Raw genomic sequence first — 20,020 nt, forward strand, 5'->3', positions numbered from 1 at the left:
GTATAGAAGAAAAGAATCTAAAAGTCTTCATATGAAACTTATTGAATGAAAGGAAAATAGATAACCATTATTGTTTTCTGGGCAAGTAGAAAACAAGGTCTCTATTTGAAATTTAAATTAAAAGCTTTCGGAAGTAACCCAGCGTATACGAGAAGTCAACCATCCGCTTAATTTCCTTAAGTATTGCACTCTTCATAGTTCGTATATTATTTTTCCTTCAGGGAATATGCAGACTTACTGTTAATACTGTATGTAATACAGGAAAATACTTATATAAGAGTGCAGTACTGCAAAATACCCAATGTAACACAATACTTGGTACGGACTACTTGATGTTTTATTACTTAGGACAAAAAATAATATAATTTCTTTTAATAAATTGTTACATTGCTGTAAATACCATATATACATGTATATTATTAAAAGTCAAAATGTAATATTTTTATACTGTTCCATTAGTAAGGGTGTGGATGATATAAAAATAAATGCGACGCAGTATGCATACATAGAAAAGATGAAACGTTGATCCTTATGTGTAGTATGGTAATCATACAATTAAAAACGTAGTGATCTGTTTATATCATTACCTTATCTGAATTTTATGTCTCCGAAAAAAGTTATATGCACACATTGCTTTTGCTGTGATAATGAAAGCAGGTGGTACAATTTGTAAACAACCATGCCTCTTTATTTCAGTGGTTCAGGGATAGTCATGTGACTCCGAGTGCGCCATTTTGGAAATTAGTTTTGTTGATTCCTTAAGAATCCAATGGCATCCTAAGGATTTTTTTAACTGTCTGGGATCTTAATAAAATTGTTCGAAAATTTAATATTAACACTAATAAAACTTGTGAAAAGTTTCGTTTGGAATGGCAGGTAAGTCGCTTATAAAACTGACGTTATTACTGTCACGTCCGTCGGTTTGGTATATGTTATAATGGCAACGCTTTTACCGTGTGTGGTGAAAGTTATCGAAAATACTTACACGGATGGTTATAACGCCTTATCTTCTTTTTTCATAGGAAATGGAGACATACAGTGGTGCTTTTCTCAAGTAAAAGGAACTTTGGACGATGATGTTACGGAAGGTAAGTGCTTCCGTAAACTATTCTGTAATTCATATATTTTGTAGTGAAAGTGGTGTCTCTGTAGTTGTCAACTATATATATGAATTGAAAGTTCATCAAATTGATAAGAGTTAAAATTTCTTCGCCGAATTCGTATATGTCTAAGTGTTTGCGCTCTTTTTAATATCTATTAAATTTAATAAATATAATATATTCCTTAATATTAATTTTGCAATATCGAATTCCTAGTGTTTCACATTTTCACTTTTATTACTTTGCAAATATCGGCTATACCAAACATTTTTATTGTCGATAGTAATCTTACCTTCGATTTCTGGTCTTTGCCCATTCTCTCCCCCCCCCTTTTTTTTTTTTAGGATCCCCTTAACAATTTAATCCAAGCATTATATCTTTTACTGCATCAATTTATGTCGCTATCTGTTAAACAAAATCTAGATGCATTTTTGCAGTATTTTTTATAGCGGGCAATCTTTAAAACTATTTATAGTGTTTTACTGACGTACTTATTAATTCCGTTGTGATATATATTACACCATTCCTATATATATTTATAGTTTTGTGTGCACTTCCATTTATTGTAGGTAATAAATCAAACTATTCACACTAATGTCCAAACAGGTCCAGAAAACAGTTGGAACAATTATTTTGTTCAATCTTTTGGTAATTTCTGTGAATCATAATAGACAAAAAAAAAAAATTCACATATAAGCATTTCACAGTATGTAAATTTCAGTTCGGCAGTTTGAACACTTGAACTTGAAACGTTTAGAGAGAAAAAAATGTAGACAACATAATGAGAATAAAAAAAAAATAGAACATCCCATTTCATCAATTTGTGTTCATAAATGTATTAAAAATTGTATCCCCATTTGATAGGTATAATATGATGCACATAGGATAGTATCATGATAATTCTCCCCTCATCCCATACACAAAGCAGTTGCCAGAATACATTGCTGAATTAATACAGTGTTCCCTCGTTAGGTGCAGGTAGAATAAGATCTTTTGAATCTTTGATCATCATCATCCATATTAAAGTTATAGCTTGCATTATCGAATGGTAATATGATTTTGTGTGATCGTTGTACCCTTTGCAATATTTGCATTGTCAAAAAATAACGAAAAAAGAAGTTATGCATGCATCAAATTTTGCTTCAGAATTGCAAAAACCTCCAGAGAATCATTTTGGGATGTTAAAATGTTAAGAGTTGAGATGTTAAATGATGTTAACAGTGAAGTGATGTCTTTTAATGATAATGAATGGAAAGGAGCATCCATTGGCAAGCAGACTTTGAATTCCACTTTAAACCATGAGTTATTTCTATTCAGATGTTCTGTAGCACTTACAGCAAGATGAGCTGATACAATAATTCAAAAAATGACACTGGAGATTATTTTTGTTGTTCCATACCTTATTTCTTCCCAATTTGCTACCCTGTTTGATTTGCACCAAAAAAGTATTTGATATGCCATGATGGTTCACAGAAAATTGCAGGCTATACTTACTGAGTTCAAAATGCAAACATTTGCAGATATTTTTAACAATGATGCAAATACTGAGCTTACTGTATCGCTGTAAGGGAAACTATTTTGTATTTTGGAGGAGATAGCATTGTACAAAAGTTTAAGGCTGTTATTTTGGAAAAAAAATAGTCCAGAAATTTTTGTTTATTTTACCTCATATATTGAGAATTCTACTTCACAGATCATGTAATCTGACAAGATGATCATTATCAGCATTTTCTCACTATGTGTCCTTAGAGGATACACAGATTACTATAAAATAATTCAGTCTCACACCAGATTTAACATTAAACCATCTTCCTGTACTTCCTTCAATTCTAACTGCTGACTTACAACTCAAATAAAGACTAAGTATTGCTTGATATAATGCCCCATTGATACCATATGTAGCATATTGAATAGCTTCTCTCTTGGCACCTTGTCATATGCCTTTTCCAGATCGACAAAACTTAAATACAGATCTTTGTTACTCATCTATCCTAGATGAGTCTTTGACTCCATGAGGTCTTGTTTAATAATAATAAAAATACCACTGAAAGTTGCATCCTTCCACCCAGGTCTTGGTCTTCCTCTTGAGTTTTTTTTTTTTTCTTTTCTTTCTTCCCTCTCTTCCTTGGCATCTTGGAAAATAACCTTAATTCATTTGAATGCTTATGTTGAGTTCCTCTTTGATATTAATATTGACTCTAACATGGATATCATCTATTCACTTCCTTAATGCTTCTCAGAACTTTGTCATTGTCATATCCCCCAAGGGCACAGAGGTCTGACATACGTCCGTTTATAGGCCGAAGTTAACCCTGTGAGAATGGCCAGTCCTCAGCAGAGTGCCAATAACCTCAGATGATTGATCCCCTTCCAAGTACTAATCTCTTGTGTACTATGAGTTTGATTTTGGCTAATTACTTTTATTTCACATACATGTATTCATCTATCTCCCAACAAAACTTTACTTATTTTATTGGCATCTCATCATCATTTTGGTGTTAAATCCAATGGCTCGTCATAACCAAGTAACTTGGCTTTCTTAGAAACTTGAAACTCTTTACCTAATTAATTAATTTTTATCTGCATTGTGTGCTATGGCTGTAAATTGTGTGTTGTCTGAAATTGAAATTTCCAAATTTATTTGCCATCTTTACTAAAAAAAAAAAAATAGCTGAAATGTTTTAGTTGTTTGATAGTTTCTCCACTAAGAATGTAGGTGATGTGTTTCATATTCTAGCCTATTTTCATAGTTTGTCTTTATATTGATAATTTTCATTTCACGTTTGCTACAGCTGCTATTCAATTTTGACAGTCCAGAAGATTTATATTGGATTTCATTAGGAGTATAACGTTAACTGTAAATAGTTTTTATCTGTTAGCAAAGTAAAGAACTGTGATGAATATCTCCAGTTTTGATGTGAGGTTTAATGCCACTTTCCTTCATAATGTGATCACACACATGCAATTTATAGTTAATTATAAGTTGCCAAATTACACAACAATGTATAGCCTATGGTTAAGCATAGGTTATGTATTGTATATAAGGATAAGTTTTTTTTTTTTTTTTTCCAAATATACAAAGCTTAATCATATCTCCACGTTATATTTCCATGATTTTTTTACTGTTTATTTTAATTTGTTCTTGACAATCCCTGTTTACATGAACCTGGTTCTAATCCAAAAATTTCTTAACTTCTCATGTTTGTTTGCATAAATGTTGTTATGAAATTTCTGTGGTTTTCATATTTAATTTTTTTATAGATGGTTACTATGAAATCACTACTCTTTTAGAATTTGTCTAGATTTCAACTTTTCAGACCTTCAAAATTATTTAAAGAAGAAAGGCTGACAGGATAGATGATATTCAATTACAAATGGTCAAATATGAAAGCATAAAATATTTACAAATTTGTGCTTTCATATTTGACTATTTGTAGTTGAATATCATCTACTCTCAAGTATTAATATGCACTATTCATTGCATTTCTCTTGAATATTTTCTAACACTTGTTTCATTGCTTATCTCATTTAACAACTTTTCAGGGTAATTATATTAAACAGTCCCCACAGAAAGGAGGTCACAAAACCTATAACACGAGTACTGTGTTCGGGGAGGGGCATGCGATTAGTGAGAAAGAATGAAACTTTCTTGGGAAATTGCATAGAAAAGGCTGTTGCAAAGAACAGACATGGACAGAATGAAATAGAAGGAAGGGAAGTTGGTATAAGTTTGAAAATGAACTGTGTATAGGATATTGATAGGTGGCTGTTTGTGTTTTTGCTTATTTTGAGGAAAATGTGGAGGGATGGTTAGGGCCAGCTTGGTGGAAACAGGACTTATGACAGTATCTATAGAAAAGAATGTAGACACACACAGCATCTGTCAGAAAGTGATTGCGCTGTCTCTGAAACATAGGGGTAATTTACTAAGCATGATTGTTCTCATCTGAATAACATCAAGCTTCTTAGGAAGTTTTGGCCTTTCATTCCAAATATGAGACCAGTTTCACAGTTTAGCAAATTTGGGATTTATGTACTAATGGGAGTTATGTATGTGTGAAGTAATGTCTTGAATGGAGTTGGAAGCATTGGATGTGTGTGTGTTTATTCCAGAAAGGCTGAATGTGTAAGTCAATCCAAGAAGAGAAATCTGATTTTGATAGCTTTGAATACAGGCAAACCTCACTTAACATGATTGATTAATCCATCAATTAATGTGTGCTAAGCAAAATTGCATTAAGCGCATGCAGTAAACAATAGGAATAATATTAATTCATCCATCAATTAGCATAAATTTTGGGGAAAAAATTGCAGTATAAGCTATATTAGAGGATAAAATCATCAAAGTTAATAAAAATCAATTGCTTAAATAATGTCTAAACATTTGATTGAGCCACTTTTTTTTACAAAAAGATTAAGTGAAGATGTTTAAATTGTGCTCGACTTTTTTCATCTTGTCATACAATTTGCAATAGCTGGCAAATGATCTATCGAGATTTTGGCGGACTTCGAAGCTTCGTTCCATATCAGAATTGGCATTAAACAAAATTTCCTTTAGCATGCTCAATGTGATCAAAAACTAGCTCAAGTTCTTTTGCAGTTAGCTTCTTAGTTTTAACATTCTCTTCTTGTTCGCACTCATCATCATTTTCTTCATACGCTGTTCTTCTAGTTGAAGGAGATCATGCTCACTTAACTGTTCTGAATGGAATTGAGTAAGTTTCTCACATCTTTATTATCCAGTTCATTAAATCCAAGTTCTTTTCCAATTGGGAAGATTTCTTCAAAATATTAGATCTTGGATTTCGTGCACGATAAACTAACATAGGCTTGAGTTTAAAGTCACCTTCTGCATTGCGTCCTAATAAGAGCATAAGACAATCTTTAGATATTTTGTTGAGATGCTTCTGTTTTAGCTAGGAAAGTTTTTGTTGGCATACGCTTCCAAAAGAGATCAGTTTCGTCAACATTGAATGTTTGCCGATCGTCATAATCGCCCTACTGAATTATCCTTTGCAATTCTTCACAAAACTTGGCCAGAATCTTTATCAGCACTAGCAAACTCCCCAGTTATTCTTATGTTACACAGTCCAGTTCGATTTTAAAAACAGTCAAACAATCTAAACTTGTCATAAAACTTTCACAATCCTCTTGAAATTTGGTCTCTTTCAATGAGGTAAAAGCATAGAGAGCTTTTGCCTGAATATTCCCTGTACTAAGAGGTATTCTTTTTTAGTTATAATCCTCAATCCAGAGCAGAAGTGAATTCTCTATGCTTGCTGCGCAAGCTCATTAATTGAGAAAGAAGTAATATTTATTTGTTAATAAATACATGCTTTTATAAGCATTCCATTTAGTCTTTTATTTTTGTAGACAGAAGATGCCTTAAGCTTGCACAGCAATAATTGAGCTATGCATTGTGTATCGAAGGCCGATGCTTGCTCGTCTAGTCAAAGCTACCTTGGCTTGCTTGGTTGTGGGTGCTTATACATGCGCATAGCCATTTCACATCATCTCACTTCGTTGCTTAAACAGAGGCCATATGCAGTCAGCGTAGTTCTAGGCAGTGAGCTTCAGTCATCCTTTACAAGCGTGCATGTTGCTTGGGAAAATTAAGTTACAAGCAACTTTTTATGACTATGTTATTGATCAGTTCATAAAGAAGAACCGTAAGGTAGAATTTGTATTCAAGTAGCTAAATTGAAAAAGATAGATAGAATATCTTTTGTAAAATAAATGTTGTATTTGTATGATTAAATATACATAAATTTCTAAATATATATAGTTTTAAATGGTCAGTGATTCATTAGTCTGCTAATCAGACTTCAATTACACCTCTCACTCCCTGAATGATAACAAGAGCAAGCATGAATTTCAAGACCAGCATTTGCCCCTGATCCAGAGTGATAGAAGATGCTCCATATCGATCAGTAAATGACTTCTATTTTGGTTGATCTGCATGCTTAAAGAAGCAGTAGAAACTTTTCCTTGTTCTTTGTATTCTTTACTCTTATTTAATATAGTCCAAACTATAGACTCACTTTATCCCTTGTCTTGCACAGTCATTGTGTTATTAGTGCTACTTTCATGTCTTTTAATGACTTCCAGCTTTTCTGCCTTGCTGCAGATTGGCGACAAAAAATTTTCCATAACATAAAGAAATTGTGGTAACTGATTAATCACTCACGTAAAGCGGGGAATGGTATCATTTCACTCAATCACGCTATTTATTGCGCATATTGAATACATGTTAAGCGGGGTTTTCCTCCTCATCATCATCAAATTCCTGCCATGTACCCTCAAAGGGTGTACAGGATATGATAGTACTACATGAAAAAAATTACATCATTACTAACTTCCTATCTACAATTTTCCTCCAAATCAGTCTATTACTTGTCAAGACTCCAACATTATCAGATCTTATATTTCTATTGTCTAAGGCACTTTGTACTGCATCAATCCACCTATATCTTGGTCTTCCTCTGGGTTGTTTTCCTGCCAACTTGGCAGAGAACACTTGTTTTGCTAATCTTTCCTCGCCCATTCTGTTTAAGTGACCATACCACCTGAGATTAGCTCTGCTAACGCGTTCCTGGATGCTGACAATGTCAAGTTCTTTCCTAATAATATCCTCATTTTCAATATGATATTGCCATTGATGCCATCTGTTCACGCCTCTAATCTTTCTCAGCACTCTCATATCTGCGGTCTCCAGTCTTTGGTCAAGTGTTTTACTTCTGATCCAGCTCTCAGATCCATAAGTTAAAACTGATTTGAACACTGTCTTGTATACAGCTAATTTAGTGTTCTGACTAATTTCTCTCTTATTCCATATGAATTTATTCAGTTGACTTCCTACCATACCAGCTTTGTTGATTCTGTTGTCTATTTCTATATTGAATTTACCATCTTCACTAAAAATTGTGCCTAAGTAGCTGAAATGTTTTACTTCTTCCACAGGTTCTCCATTCACAACACAGTTGACATTTTCAATGATTCTGCCTATTTTCATTGTCTTTGTCTTTTTATTGCTGACCTTCATACCATATCTATTACAACAGCTATTCAATTTAGTTAGAGAATCTTGCAGACTTGTAGCGGATTTATTTAGAAGTATAACATCGTCTGCTTAAAGCAAAGAGCTGACATTAACATCTCCAATTTTGATATAATGTTTAATACCACTTTCCTTCATAATGTGACCCATATGGATAATGAATAACAGAGGGGATAATGTACATCCTTGTCTCACACCAGATTTAACATTAAACCATCTTCCTGTACTTCCTTCAATTCTAACTGCTGACTTACAACTCAACTAAAGACTAAGTATTGCTTGATATAATGCCCCATTGATACCATATGTAGTATATTGAATAGCTTCTCTCTTGGCACCTTGTCATATGCCTTTTCCAGATCGACAAAACTTAAATACAGATCTTTGTTATATTCCCATGCTTTCTCGACTATTTGTCGTAAAGTGAAGATCTGATCCTGACAGCCTCTATTTGGCCTGAATCCAGCTTGTTCTTCACCAGGCTTTTCTTCCACAATTCTTCTCAATCGTTTCTCAAGTATACTTGCACAGATCTTGCCAGGAACACTTAGTAGGGAAATACCTTGTAATTCTCACATTCGGTTTTATTTCCCTTTTTATATATGGGTACTATGAGAGCTCTACTCCCATCATCGGGAATTCGTCCCTCTGTCCAGGCTTTCTGAACTATGCAGTGCAGCCACTGTAAGACTTTTATACGACCATATTTCAGCATTTCTGGTCGAATATCATCTACTCCTGCTGCCTTTCCACATTTTAAGCCTTTGATAGAAGTAATTACTCCATACTTCAAGGATATCTTTTACTCATGTTTTCATGTCACCTTTATCACCTCTAACTCCTTTTACAGCACTCTTTCCTCCATTCCTTAGCTTCTTCAACAACCTCCAGAATATTTTGCCACCTTCTTGATATTTATTTTCTATATTCATGCCAAAGTCCTCCCATGACTTTTGTTTAGCTAGTTTTACATAGTGTTTTGCATTCTTGCATTTGCCTCTGTATTCTCAAAGAGCAGAAGCTGAACTTATTTGCCAGGAACTTTTGATATTTTTTCTTCTTTTCCTTCACTGCCTCTTAAACTTCCTGTATCCACCATGGAGTTCTAAGTTTTCTATCCTTGCAGACAACTTCACCACATGCCTCTCTAGCTGAATCAATCAGGGCTTTCTTCAAGGCTTGCCACTGAATCTCCAAAGTTTGATTCCTGTTCTCAAACTCTTTCATTTTTTTTTCAATAATCTTTGTGTATTTTAGTCTACAGTTCATATCTGAGAGCTGCTCAACTTTTATTTGCATTAAAAATTTCTTACATGTTATTCTTTTCAATATGAAATTCAATTTTATCCTGCTCAAGAGTAAATAGTGATCACTTCCAATTTCAAATCTTCTGTACACTCTGGTGTCCTGCACCAGGGAGAAAACATCACTATCAACAATAACATAGTCAATGAGACTTTTCTTATTCCTTGCCTCTTCTCTCCATGTGAATTTGTGCAAATTTTTATGTTGGAACATTGTGTTAGTAATAACCAGTCCATGTCCTGAGCAGAAATCCAACAGATATTTGCCATTATTATTAGCTTTGCTCTTTTTTCCAAATTTTTAAAAATTATTTTTGTATGTCTCACAATCATTTCCTACCCTGCTATTTAGATCCCCAACAAGGACCAACTTTTCCTTTTTCATTGTGTCAGTTGCTTTTTCTAAAGCATCAAAATATTCCTCCACTTCTATCTTAGTAGAACCTTCTGTGGGACCATAGGCACAAATAAGTCTCATTGTCCAGTTCCCCATTCTCATATTTGCCCACATTACTCTACTTGAGACTAACTGCCATTCAAGAAGATTAGCCTCGTATTTTGTGTTGAATACTATGGCTACTCCTTCTTTTCCTTGATTGTCATTACCTGAATATAAGATTTTGTATTTATTGCTCAGAAAGATCTCACCAGTTTTTGTCTTTTTGGTTTCAGTCACCCGTATTATGTCGATCTGGTACCTTATCTAATTCCTCAGCTAGCTCCATTTCTTTGCCATTCAGGCTTCTTATGTTGATAGCATGGATCTTTAACGCTGGTGATGTTGAATTGGGGTGTGTTTTCAGATTTGTTCCAGTAGCTGACTTTTCGCTGTTCACCCTGGTTCCCTGGCGAAAACAACGGGGGCCTTGTTTAACCGGGCGATGTCCCAACCGGCATGAAATTTTGTCATGTTGTACCATCATCATTTTGTATATTGGTTTAAGCCAATAAGAATACAATTTGGTCGGCTAAATCCCAAATTGCCAGCCCATCCTCTTTCGTTTAGTATCCAAGTAGATACCCAACAGGGTGCACCACGAGAAGGTGAGGATTGGACATTAGGTCAGAAGCCATGGTCGGAAAATGCCTTAAGGGTTAAAGCAGTTATACAGCTTTAACCCTTAAGCAGCCCTGGGTTTTCCTGTATTATGAAGTGAGTGAGTTTTTTTGAGAAACAAGACTGTTTTGGTAGCATTTGTGGTTCAGTAGACTTGCTTCACTGGAGAATCTCTAAATATCCGAATATCCTTATTTTGTATTTTTTAATGTCACGTATCTTATCTGATTTCTTTTATGGTACTCATTCTGACATTTCTAAATGTCTTTTTAGTTGCCATCCATGATATTTTTCCTTTATATTCTTCGCTTTCAATGATTTGTGTATGGGTCATAGCAGAAGTATTCATGTTGCGACCTGTATCGGCTTGTTTATAAGCCGCGAATTCTGCTACCAGCGATCTACACTATAGCATAGTGCAGTACAGTCTTCTATAGTTTTCTACAGTTTTATAGTGCGACCAGCATCTTCTTTATCAGATACACAATGGCTAAAATTCAATAGCCCTTATGAGAATCAACCCTGACAATCATCTCACACAATACAGAGGTCCTCTCCTCTGTAAAAGAAGATCTTATTGCAAAAATGTGTAAAGAACAAAAATGTGATATTTTATGTCTACAGGAGACACACACACAGGTCCTCAACAAGGCAGACCTAAAATTGCTGGAATGAAGCTCATAAAAGAAATACCACATGAAAAGAATGGAAGTGCTATCTTCACTCGGCAGGAGCTCCAGTTTAAAGGATACCTAATCACAAACCAAAATAACATAGAAATCCTTAGATCTGGATAACATCAGTGTTTTCTCAGTATATAAACCACCTAGTATAACCTTTGCTTTTGAAATGTCCCAGTACTTGACAAAGGAAATCTGCTATTATTATAGGCGACTTTAACAGTCATAGCATACAGTGGGGTTATAGTGAAACAAATGAGGATGGAGAGTTAGTTGAACAGTGGGCTGAAAGTAATCAAATGAATCTTGTACACAATCCTAAACAGCCACCATCATTTAACAATGGAAGATGGAAAAGAGGTAATAACCCAGACCTAGGATTTGTTAGTAATAGAATAGCTAATCTGTGCACTAAACAGGTACTTGCACCAATCCCAAGTTCACAACATAGACCAATAATGCTGCAAGTTTTCCCACCAGTCTGACTTGAGTAGATCCCACTTAGAAGATGCTTTAATTTTAAAAAAGCTAACTGGGAACAGTTCTCAAGAGAATTAGACATAAATCTGACCAACATTTCACCCAGACCAGAAAATTATGGAAAGTTCATCCAAGCTATTAGATGGTCTGCTACCAGGCACATCCCAAGAGGTTGTAGAACATGTTACATTTCAGATTTTACAGAGCACAACATGGAAATATATGAAAGATATAGTGACCTATATGATAAAGATCCATTTTCATCAGAAACAATTGATGCAGGAGAGGAACTTATAGCAGCACTATGTGAAAAAAGAAGTCAACAATGGGCAGAGAAAATTAAAAGCTTAGATATGAAACACAATAGCAGGAAAGCGTGGCTCTTACTTAAAAAATGATCTAGTGACCCCACAACAGCAGCAACTGAAGTTTAATATAAATGCAAACCAAATTGCAACTTGGCTATCGCTGAATGGTAAACCAAGTACCGAAGGAAAAATACCTAAAGATTATATTTAAAAAGTTAGGGATTCAGAAAATAATCTCTTTGAAGCACCATTTACTAAAGAGGAACTAGAAAATGCCTTAAAACCAGGAAAAGCTGCCAGTATAGATGATATCAGAAATGAGATACTAAGGAATCTGGGAGAAAACGCAACAGAGTGGTTAGAATTTTTCAACTTTTGTTGGAAATTTGCTAAAATACCCAGCATATGGAGGCAAATGAAAGTAATACCTATCCTGAAACCGGGTAAACCTGCTGAGGATCCAAACAGCTACAGGCCTATAGCTCTCCTATGCACAACACTGAAGCTGTATGAGAGGTTAATTTTGTACAGACTAAGCCCAGAAATAGAGAAAATGCTGATAAAAGAACAGGCAAGATTTAGACCAGGAAGATCATGCATTGGTCAAGTATTAAGCTTGACACAGTTTATTGAGGATGGCTTTGAAAGGGAGGGGGGTTAGCAACAGGAGCTGTATTTATAGTGTAAATTGTGTGCCCTATTACTTGCTTGTTATTTATAAAGCCTATTTATATGCCTGCTTGGTTACTGTGCCTTTTGAAATACCGTTATTCTAATTAGCAGTGCGCACTTTCTCTCTCTCATAACCTTTCTTTCTTATACTATTGCATACTATGTTTATCTACCTTTCGCACTACAAGTCTTATGCATGTGGATACTAGAAAATTTATTTTTATTGAGAGACTGCACCACTAATATCTTTTAATTGGCATAAAACTCAGTAATACGGCCAGTTGATTTTTCTCTCTTTCTCTAACACAAATTTCTTCAGTAAAACTACACAAACAGTCGTGGTCTATGTGCACTTAACTACAGCAATCCCTCGATTAGTGCACCTAATGCATTCTTTAAAACAGGTGCATTAATCGAAAACGCACTAATCGAATATATAGTCGACGATATTACACAATAACCTATGGGAAACAGTATAATTCATTCCTCGAATTTCTTTTTTGAACCTTATTTTTTTTATAAAAGAATTAAGGTATGTCTCAGGACTTAGTTAAAGGAAAACCATGAAGCTGAAAGACAATAAAACATATTCCGAATATAAATTTTATTATTCTACTTCTTAACAAAGAATTGAGCTAACGTAGTTTGGCTGGCATTTTGTTTCTTTTTTTTCATACAACCAACGATATTGCCCTATTGCTTCTTTTACTCTTCTGCAAATTTTACTGTTTCTCTCTTCATCATTGAATCTTTTTCACACATCTTTTTTGGTCACTAATTCTTTTACTCATGATTAAAGCTTGGGAAAATACTTTAAAATAAAAATGTAAGGAAAACACACTCATATAACATTACAAAGGAGGCACGAGATACGACCATCAAAGCACTATGTAATTATAGTACCCCACACTTTTGTACAGCTTCGTTTGTCTTGGTGCCAAGAATAGTCGATTCATGCTGAAGGGGAGAAAGAAATGAAGGATGTACGAATCGGTCACAACACGCAATATCACGTCCTTTATAGATAAAATTTTTCAACTGTTATACAACCAAAATAGTTATCACTTTAAAAACTACAATGATCATAAAAGAGAAGCTAATTTTCAGACATGTAATAATAAACAACTCATCCTCCCAGAAGACGGATTGATTACCCTATTATTGGAATGGATTCTCCTTTTTGTGATATGCGCAGAAGTGTTGAAGGGTCTTGAATCTGTGGGCGTACTATAGCAAATGACATAAATATTGGCAGTAAATTTGAAACATAGTGTACATGGAAGTAGTGTAGTAGGCCATTAAAAATAACTTTGTAAAATGTTTTAAATAGGTAACTAAATTATTTCATTCTAGTGAGTGATTTTTTAAAATAGTTACCCATAAAAATGTATAGATAGAAAATTTTTGAAATCTGTAACATTTATTTTTAAGATGTATATAGGCGCACTAATCGAATTTTGGTATAGAAAAAAAATGACGCACTAATCGAGGAATTACTGTATACGCTTCGGCTATCTCACTTGGTTTCCGCCTCACAAGTATGATAATTTTTTTAGGAACAGTGCATTGTAAAATAAACAATCGGGCAGCAATCTATTGACATATAATTAAAACACATTTATTTACATTTTAAAATAAAGTACATTAAATAAGCAATAGGGAGGTTACTCTTCTCTGCCTATCCTTTATGCTTTTGGTATAAATGAATAAACTTTCCCTTTCCAATATTAAATGACTATACAATATAATTACTCTGCTACTTCTCTGCTTAAGAAAACCAATTTGCTGAGACTAATTTACTCATAAAGAGATTAACTGGCTATGGCAAGTTATCTTACAATTTAGATTCCAGTTAACAACAAATCAGAGGACTCTCTTATAGATATTTCTTATTACTATTTCTTATCAGTTCATCTATGACATATCTCCTAGATTACAAAAAGAATTTATGTTAAAGGTTGGACACACTTACAGAGGCTCTTTGTCACGACAAAGATGTTTTTGATGCAGACCCTTCCAAAGGTCCTGCATCCAAGTCTGTGATTTTTCTTTCACCTCAGGCTTCCTTCCCTCCTCTTCAGGGGGCGTTTCGTCGGAGTATTAGCGGTTCTTGGACTGCAATTTTTCCGGTACTCAAAAGCTCAGGCAAGAAGATTCAGCATACAGGCTTGAAGATCTTTCTGCGGCTTTTGGCTTCTCTTCCCTTCCCAATTTTTTCCTCTCGTCTGGGTTTGCCGTAAAGTTTGGTTCTCTGGGTCAGTATGCTTCTGGTTCTCTGCCGACTGCCTCTGGCTCTCTTCGGTAACAGCACTTCGCCTCTCCTGCTTCGGTAACTGGACCTCGCCTCTGCTCTCTCGGCAGCTGGATCTCACCTCCCCTCTGTCAGCATCTGGACCTCGCCTCCTCTCGACTGCTTCTGGTTCTCTGCCAAAAAACTGATTCTGATGTTCGGCTCAGTCCTCTTTTATTTTCGCCTTCTCAGGACCTTGCACCAAGGGTTGTAAACCCCGAAGAAATCGGCAGTTCTCCTTGATCCTTTTGTTAAGGCCAGCCCATTTTTTCTTCTGCTCCATGTGCCTTTTTTCTTTGTCTTGTTGGGCAGCAGAAACTTCTGAAACTAGCGGACTTCTTTGATACTAGCTTTGAAGGGGTTCGTGTGCAGAGCTGACAAACAACTTTCTCACACACTTAATTGTAAACAACTTTCTTTTGCTCTTACACATAGCTATTATACAAAGTTCCAATGGCAAGGCATTGCCTTTGTTTTTGAGATTCTAGAAACTTTAGTTAAAACAGTAAATACAATCAATTCCCATAGGGTTATTTACATTATATATTTAGCAAAAATTACATAGAGACAAATAAGGTTATTTTTGTAACAGTTCTCATGAGACTTGACCTCAGTAAAAATCGATATAAAGCGCTTTGCTATTTCTTAAGCTACATCGAGTTTTACAATAGATTTGACAGCAGCATATGCCACACTAAATTTTAGAAAGCTTATAGTCAAAATTTACAGCATGATAAACAGCTATCGGTTAGTGGAGATATTTAGGTCACTGCTGTTCAGCAAGAAATTCTTTGTTGATTTTCAAGGAAAAAAGCACAGATGGCATATCCAGAAAAATAGTCTACCTCAGGGAAGTGTGCTATCTTCCCTCCTCTTCAATATATATACTAATGACCAACCTATAAACCCACAGTCAAGAACCTTCTTATATGCAGATGACCGGGCAATAGCTTATCAAGCAAAATCCTTTGATGATATTGAGAAGCAGCTCACGCAAGAGCTAGAAAGTTTACTGTAAGGAAACTGAAACCAAATCCCAGTTAACCCAAATGTGCCTTTTCCATCTCAATAATAGAGAGGCAAGGAGAGAGTTGAATATAGAATGGAATGGTGTGAAACTGGTCAATTATCCAAATCCAACTTACCTCACTAGATAGGACCCTATTACTATTATTACGGGCAACTCCAGGGAGTCATTAGACTCATCGAGGGAGGCCCCAAATCATATTCATCACAACTATTTGACATTCATACAGTATCTATCATACCTCGCCTTAAACTCATTCACTGTCACAGCATCCACCACAGACTCAGGGAGCGCATTCCACTCATTCACTACTCTAAAAGTAAAGAACCCAGCTCTAACACCTTTACTAACCACACTTTTGCCCAGTTTCCATGGATGTCCCCTAGTCCTCCCACAACCAGCCCTGTTCTCAAAAATATCTTCTGAATTAATTTTATAGAAACCCTTCAGTAATTTGAATGTCTCAATCATATCTCCCCTCCTCCGCCTATCAACCAATTTTTGCAACCCACAAATCCTCAACCTGTTCTCATACGGTTCATTCCACAGACCTGCTATCATCTTGGTCACTCGCCTCTGGATCCTCTCCACCTCCTCCCCATCAAGAAGAAACCTAGGTCACCAAATCTGAGCACAGTAGTCTAGATGGGGTCTTATCAAGGCTTGATACAGAGGAACAATAACCTGCTTGTCAACGTATTCTTCAGCAACCAAGTGATTTGATGAGCTGATTTGGCCACTTTTGCAATGTGTCCCCTAAATTTCAATTCCTTATCCACCAACACTCCTAAATCTCGTGCCTCATCAATTTCCTGGAGCACGATTCCACCAATGCAGTAAACTGCCGCCAATCTTTTCACCCCAAAATGCATAACCTTACATTTTGCCACATTAAATTGACATCCATTCTCTTAGCCCAGACCTCCAATCTATCCAAATCATCCTGCAAAATTTTGACGTCATCTGCATTCACTATTGCCCTACCCAGCTTCGCATCATCCGCAAACAAATGAACTGTTCCTCTCAGATCCTTTCCTATATCATTTATGAACAAATTAAACAGCAGTGGTCCAAGAACAGATCCTTGTTGCACACCACTAGTCACAGGCCGTCTTGTGGACTCTACTCCTGAGTAAACCACTCTCTGATATCTCCCCGTCAACCACCCTCCTATCCATCTCACCAACCCTATGTCCATTCCCATGTGCTGCAATTTACTGATTAGAATTCCATGTGGTATCCTGTCAAAGGCCTTAGCAAGGTCCAGTAGAATCACTGTAAACCCATTACCCTCATCCAGTTCAGCCGTCACTGTGTTATAATACGTGAGCAAGTTACTGAGGCATGACCTACCCTTCACAAAACCATGCTGTACCCGATGCAGTATCCCATTTTCTTCTATCCAATCTTGTATATTCCTCTTGATTATTTTCTCTAAGACCTTGATAATGATTCGTGTTATGCTGATTGGCCGGTAATTTTCAACAGCAGCCTTGGAACCACCTTTGTGCAGTGGAACTATTTTTCCCTCTTTCCACCCCCTTGGGACTGACCCAGTCCTGAGGCTCAAATTAAACAAAATGGTCAAGGGCACTGACAATTCTTTGGCCGCTTCACTTACGACACGAGCTGGTATACCATCCAATCCCACAGATGTATTGACATTGAGGTTCTGTAATAGACTAGTTACCTCTACTTCATTCATCGCAATTCCAGTATAAGCTGTTGGTTCTTCCATTCCTGCAAAGTCACCACCTGGATGATATACTCTTGCAAAGTGCTCGCTCAGTAATTCCACGATATCGACTGATTCGGTTACCTCCCTACCCTCAGCATTTTTTAAGATCATTCTACCATGAGCATTTTTCCTTTTACTTGCAACATATTGAAAAAACTGTTTGGGATTCTCTTTAGCCTGCGTGGCCAATTTCCTTTTGTAATTTGCTTTTCTTATCACCCTTGTTACCATCCTGGCCTGAGCTTTATACTGTTCCTGTGCCTGATGGTCACCCTTCTCCTTAAATTCTCTCCACAATTGTTTCTTTTTTTTGCAGGTCAAGCTTAATAGTGTTATTCATCCATTTAACCCCTACTTGATTTATTATTCGGACTCTTGGTATACAGTCAACCATTGCCTCCTGCAAACAGTTCTTAACCACCTCTCATGCACTATCAACATCCAGCCCTTGCAGTTTTACATGCCATGGCATTGAGCCAAACACACACCTAAGCTTGTCATACTTACCAGCCCGGTAATTCCACATGTACCCTGTCTTAATTGTAAATTCGACTCCTTTAGCCACCTCCCAAGTCATGACCTAATGGTCACTCTCACCAATTGGTGGCAACATGGTCATGTTCGTTACAGCCACATTCTCAGTTGCAATTACTAGGTCCAGCACTCTCTGCCCCCTGGTATTTTTCCAATACATGTTGCCGTAGATAGTTGTCCCTTAATAACCGCATAAAATCCAATTCCTTCCTCCCATGTGCCCTCTCCTCTTTCCAGTCAATGTTACCATAATTGAAATCACCCATAATAATTACCCTCCTTCCACTCATTTCTTCTATTTGCTTATGCATACTATTCCCACCATCCACTCCATCACCCGGTCTATAGCAGCACCCAATTGTATATTTTGTTCTGCTAGATTCTATCTCACACCAAACAGCCTCAAATGTGCTTTTTTCCCCATCATGCAGTTCAACTTCTATACTCCTTGGCTGAAGCTCATCAGCTATCATCAATAACACTCCTCCCCCCTTTTTATTCACCCTGTCACTCCTGAACATGCTATAACCGTCGCATTCAATCCCACTAGCTTTATCATCTTCTGTCAGCCATGTTTCACTAATACCGACAACCTGTGGCCTGGAAATGCCAACCATGGCCAAAAACTCTTCCTTCTTGTTCCTAATACTCCTGGCATTAGTGTACATGAATCGCAGAAGCCCATTTGTCCCATCCCTACTTTGATGCCTTAGACTAACTATCCCATTCTGATTTGTTGTCCGTCGTACTCGCTCGGGCATAATATACTCATTCGTACACTTAACTCCCCCCCCTTAATAAATCTAGTTTCCCTGAGTCTGTACATCCACTTCCACATCATTCATCAACACTCTTTCAAGTCTCCGTACACCAACTCCATTCAAATGCAACCCATCCATCTTATATAAGTCCTTTCGCCCATCGAACTCATTCCACACATCCACAAATTCCACTCCTCTCTCCATGCATAACCCACGCATAAAGTCATTGGCAATTATGGACCTCCTTCTAAACACTTCGCTGTCATACCGCGGTAAGATACTCACCATCCTAACTCTCTCACTCTTCTCTTTTGCTACCTCAAACAACTCCCTCACATCCTCTATCATTTCCATTTTATCCTCTTTCAAATCATTCGTTCCTGCCACGATTATCATCTCTTTCACCCTCTGTTTTTGCAGTCGAATAGATTCGTTGACATGCTTTATGTTCGCACCCGGCTGGTACGACTTCGTTAAACTCTCAATTATTACGCCTCTTAATAGCGAATCCCCATACAGCACTCGCTCCTTCATTTTATTGACGTTTGCGAACATTCTATTATTTGCTGTCACAGACTTCCGCCGGTTATTTGTCGGTACGTTCAGCACACATTTTTCCATACGCTCCAGTTGTCTTTTAGCTCTGTGTATCGCACCATTCAAATGGGCAATTTCGCTACTCGCATTTATCTCACCATTTTCATTATCGATCAAATCATCCATTCTTTCTGTGTTTCTTCCTTCATTTACATTTTCGGCGACGCTCTCACACCTATCTGGAACTACCACGCAATTCTCTAGCACACCGCCATTTTCTACATTCTGACTATTGTTAACGATATCACTCTTGACACACGAAACACGCTTGAAGTCCTCATTCTCTTTACACTTTTTACACATATTAACTCCACTATCACTTTCTAACTAGACTCCCACCGCTCTTCGCAAGGCATACATCTCACAGACAGCACATTGCATAAATTCGTTTACATCGAAACTCTTAAACAAACAT

At 36.4% G+C, this 20,020-nt stretch overlaps 1 protein-coding gene across 2 annotated transcripts in view; it reads left to right on the forward strand.

Annotated features, from left to right (window-relative positions):
- The first annotated feature begins 710 nt into the window (after nucleotides 1-710).
- The window catches only part of LOC150092360 (protein phosphatase PP2A 55 kDa regulatory subunit-like), a 164,303-nt gene continuing 144,993 nt past the window's right edge, over nucleotides 711-20,020 (forward strand). The window contains exons 1-2 of one of the 2 annotated variants that reach the window (XM_090415159.1): nucleotides 711-876; nucleotides 1,023-1,088. In XM_090415159.1, coding sequence (XP_090271285.1) covers nucleotides 870-876; nucleotides 1,023-1,088 — 73 coding nt within the window. In that variant the 5' untranslated portion in view covers nucleotides 711-869. The remainder of the gene's footprint in view (nucleotides 877-1,022; nucleotides 1,089-20,020) is intronic. The other variant, XM_090415158.1, reaches the window with a different exon arrangement.

The sequence above is a fragment of the Typopeltis vanoorti genome, chromosome 26 (assembly GCF_054136105.1).
Source record: "Typopeltis vanoorti isolate ZY-2024b chromosome 26, IOZ_Tvanoo_1.0, whole genome shotgun sequence".
Classification (NCBI taxonomy): domain Eukaryota; kingdom Metazoa; phylum Arthropoda; class Arachnida; order Uropygi; family Thelyphonidae; genus Typopeltis; species Typopeltis vanoorti.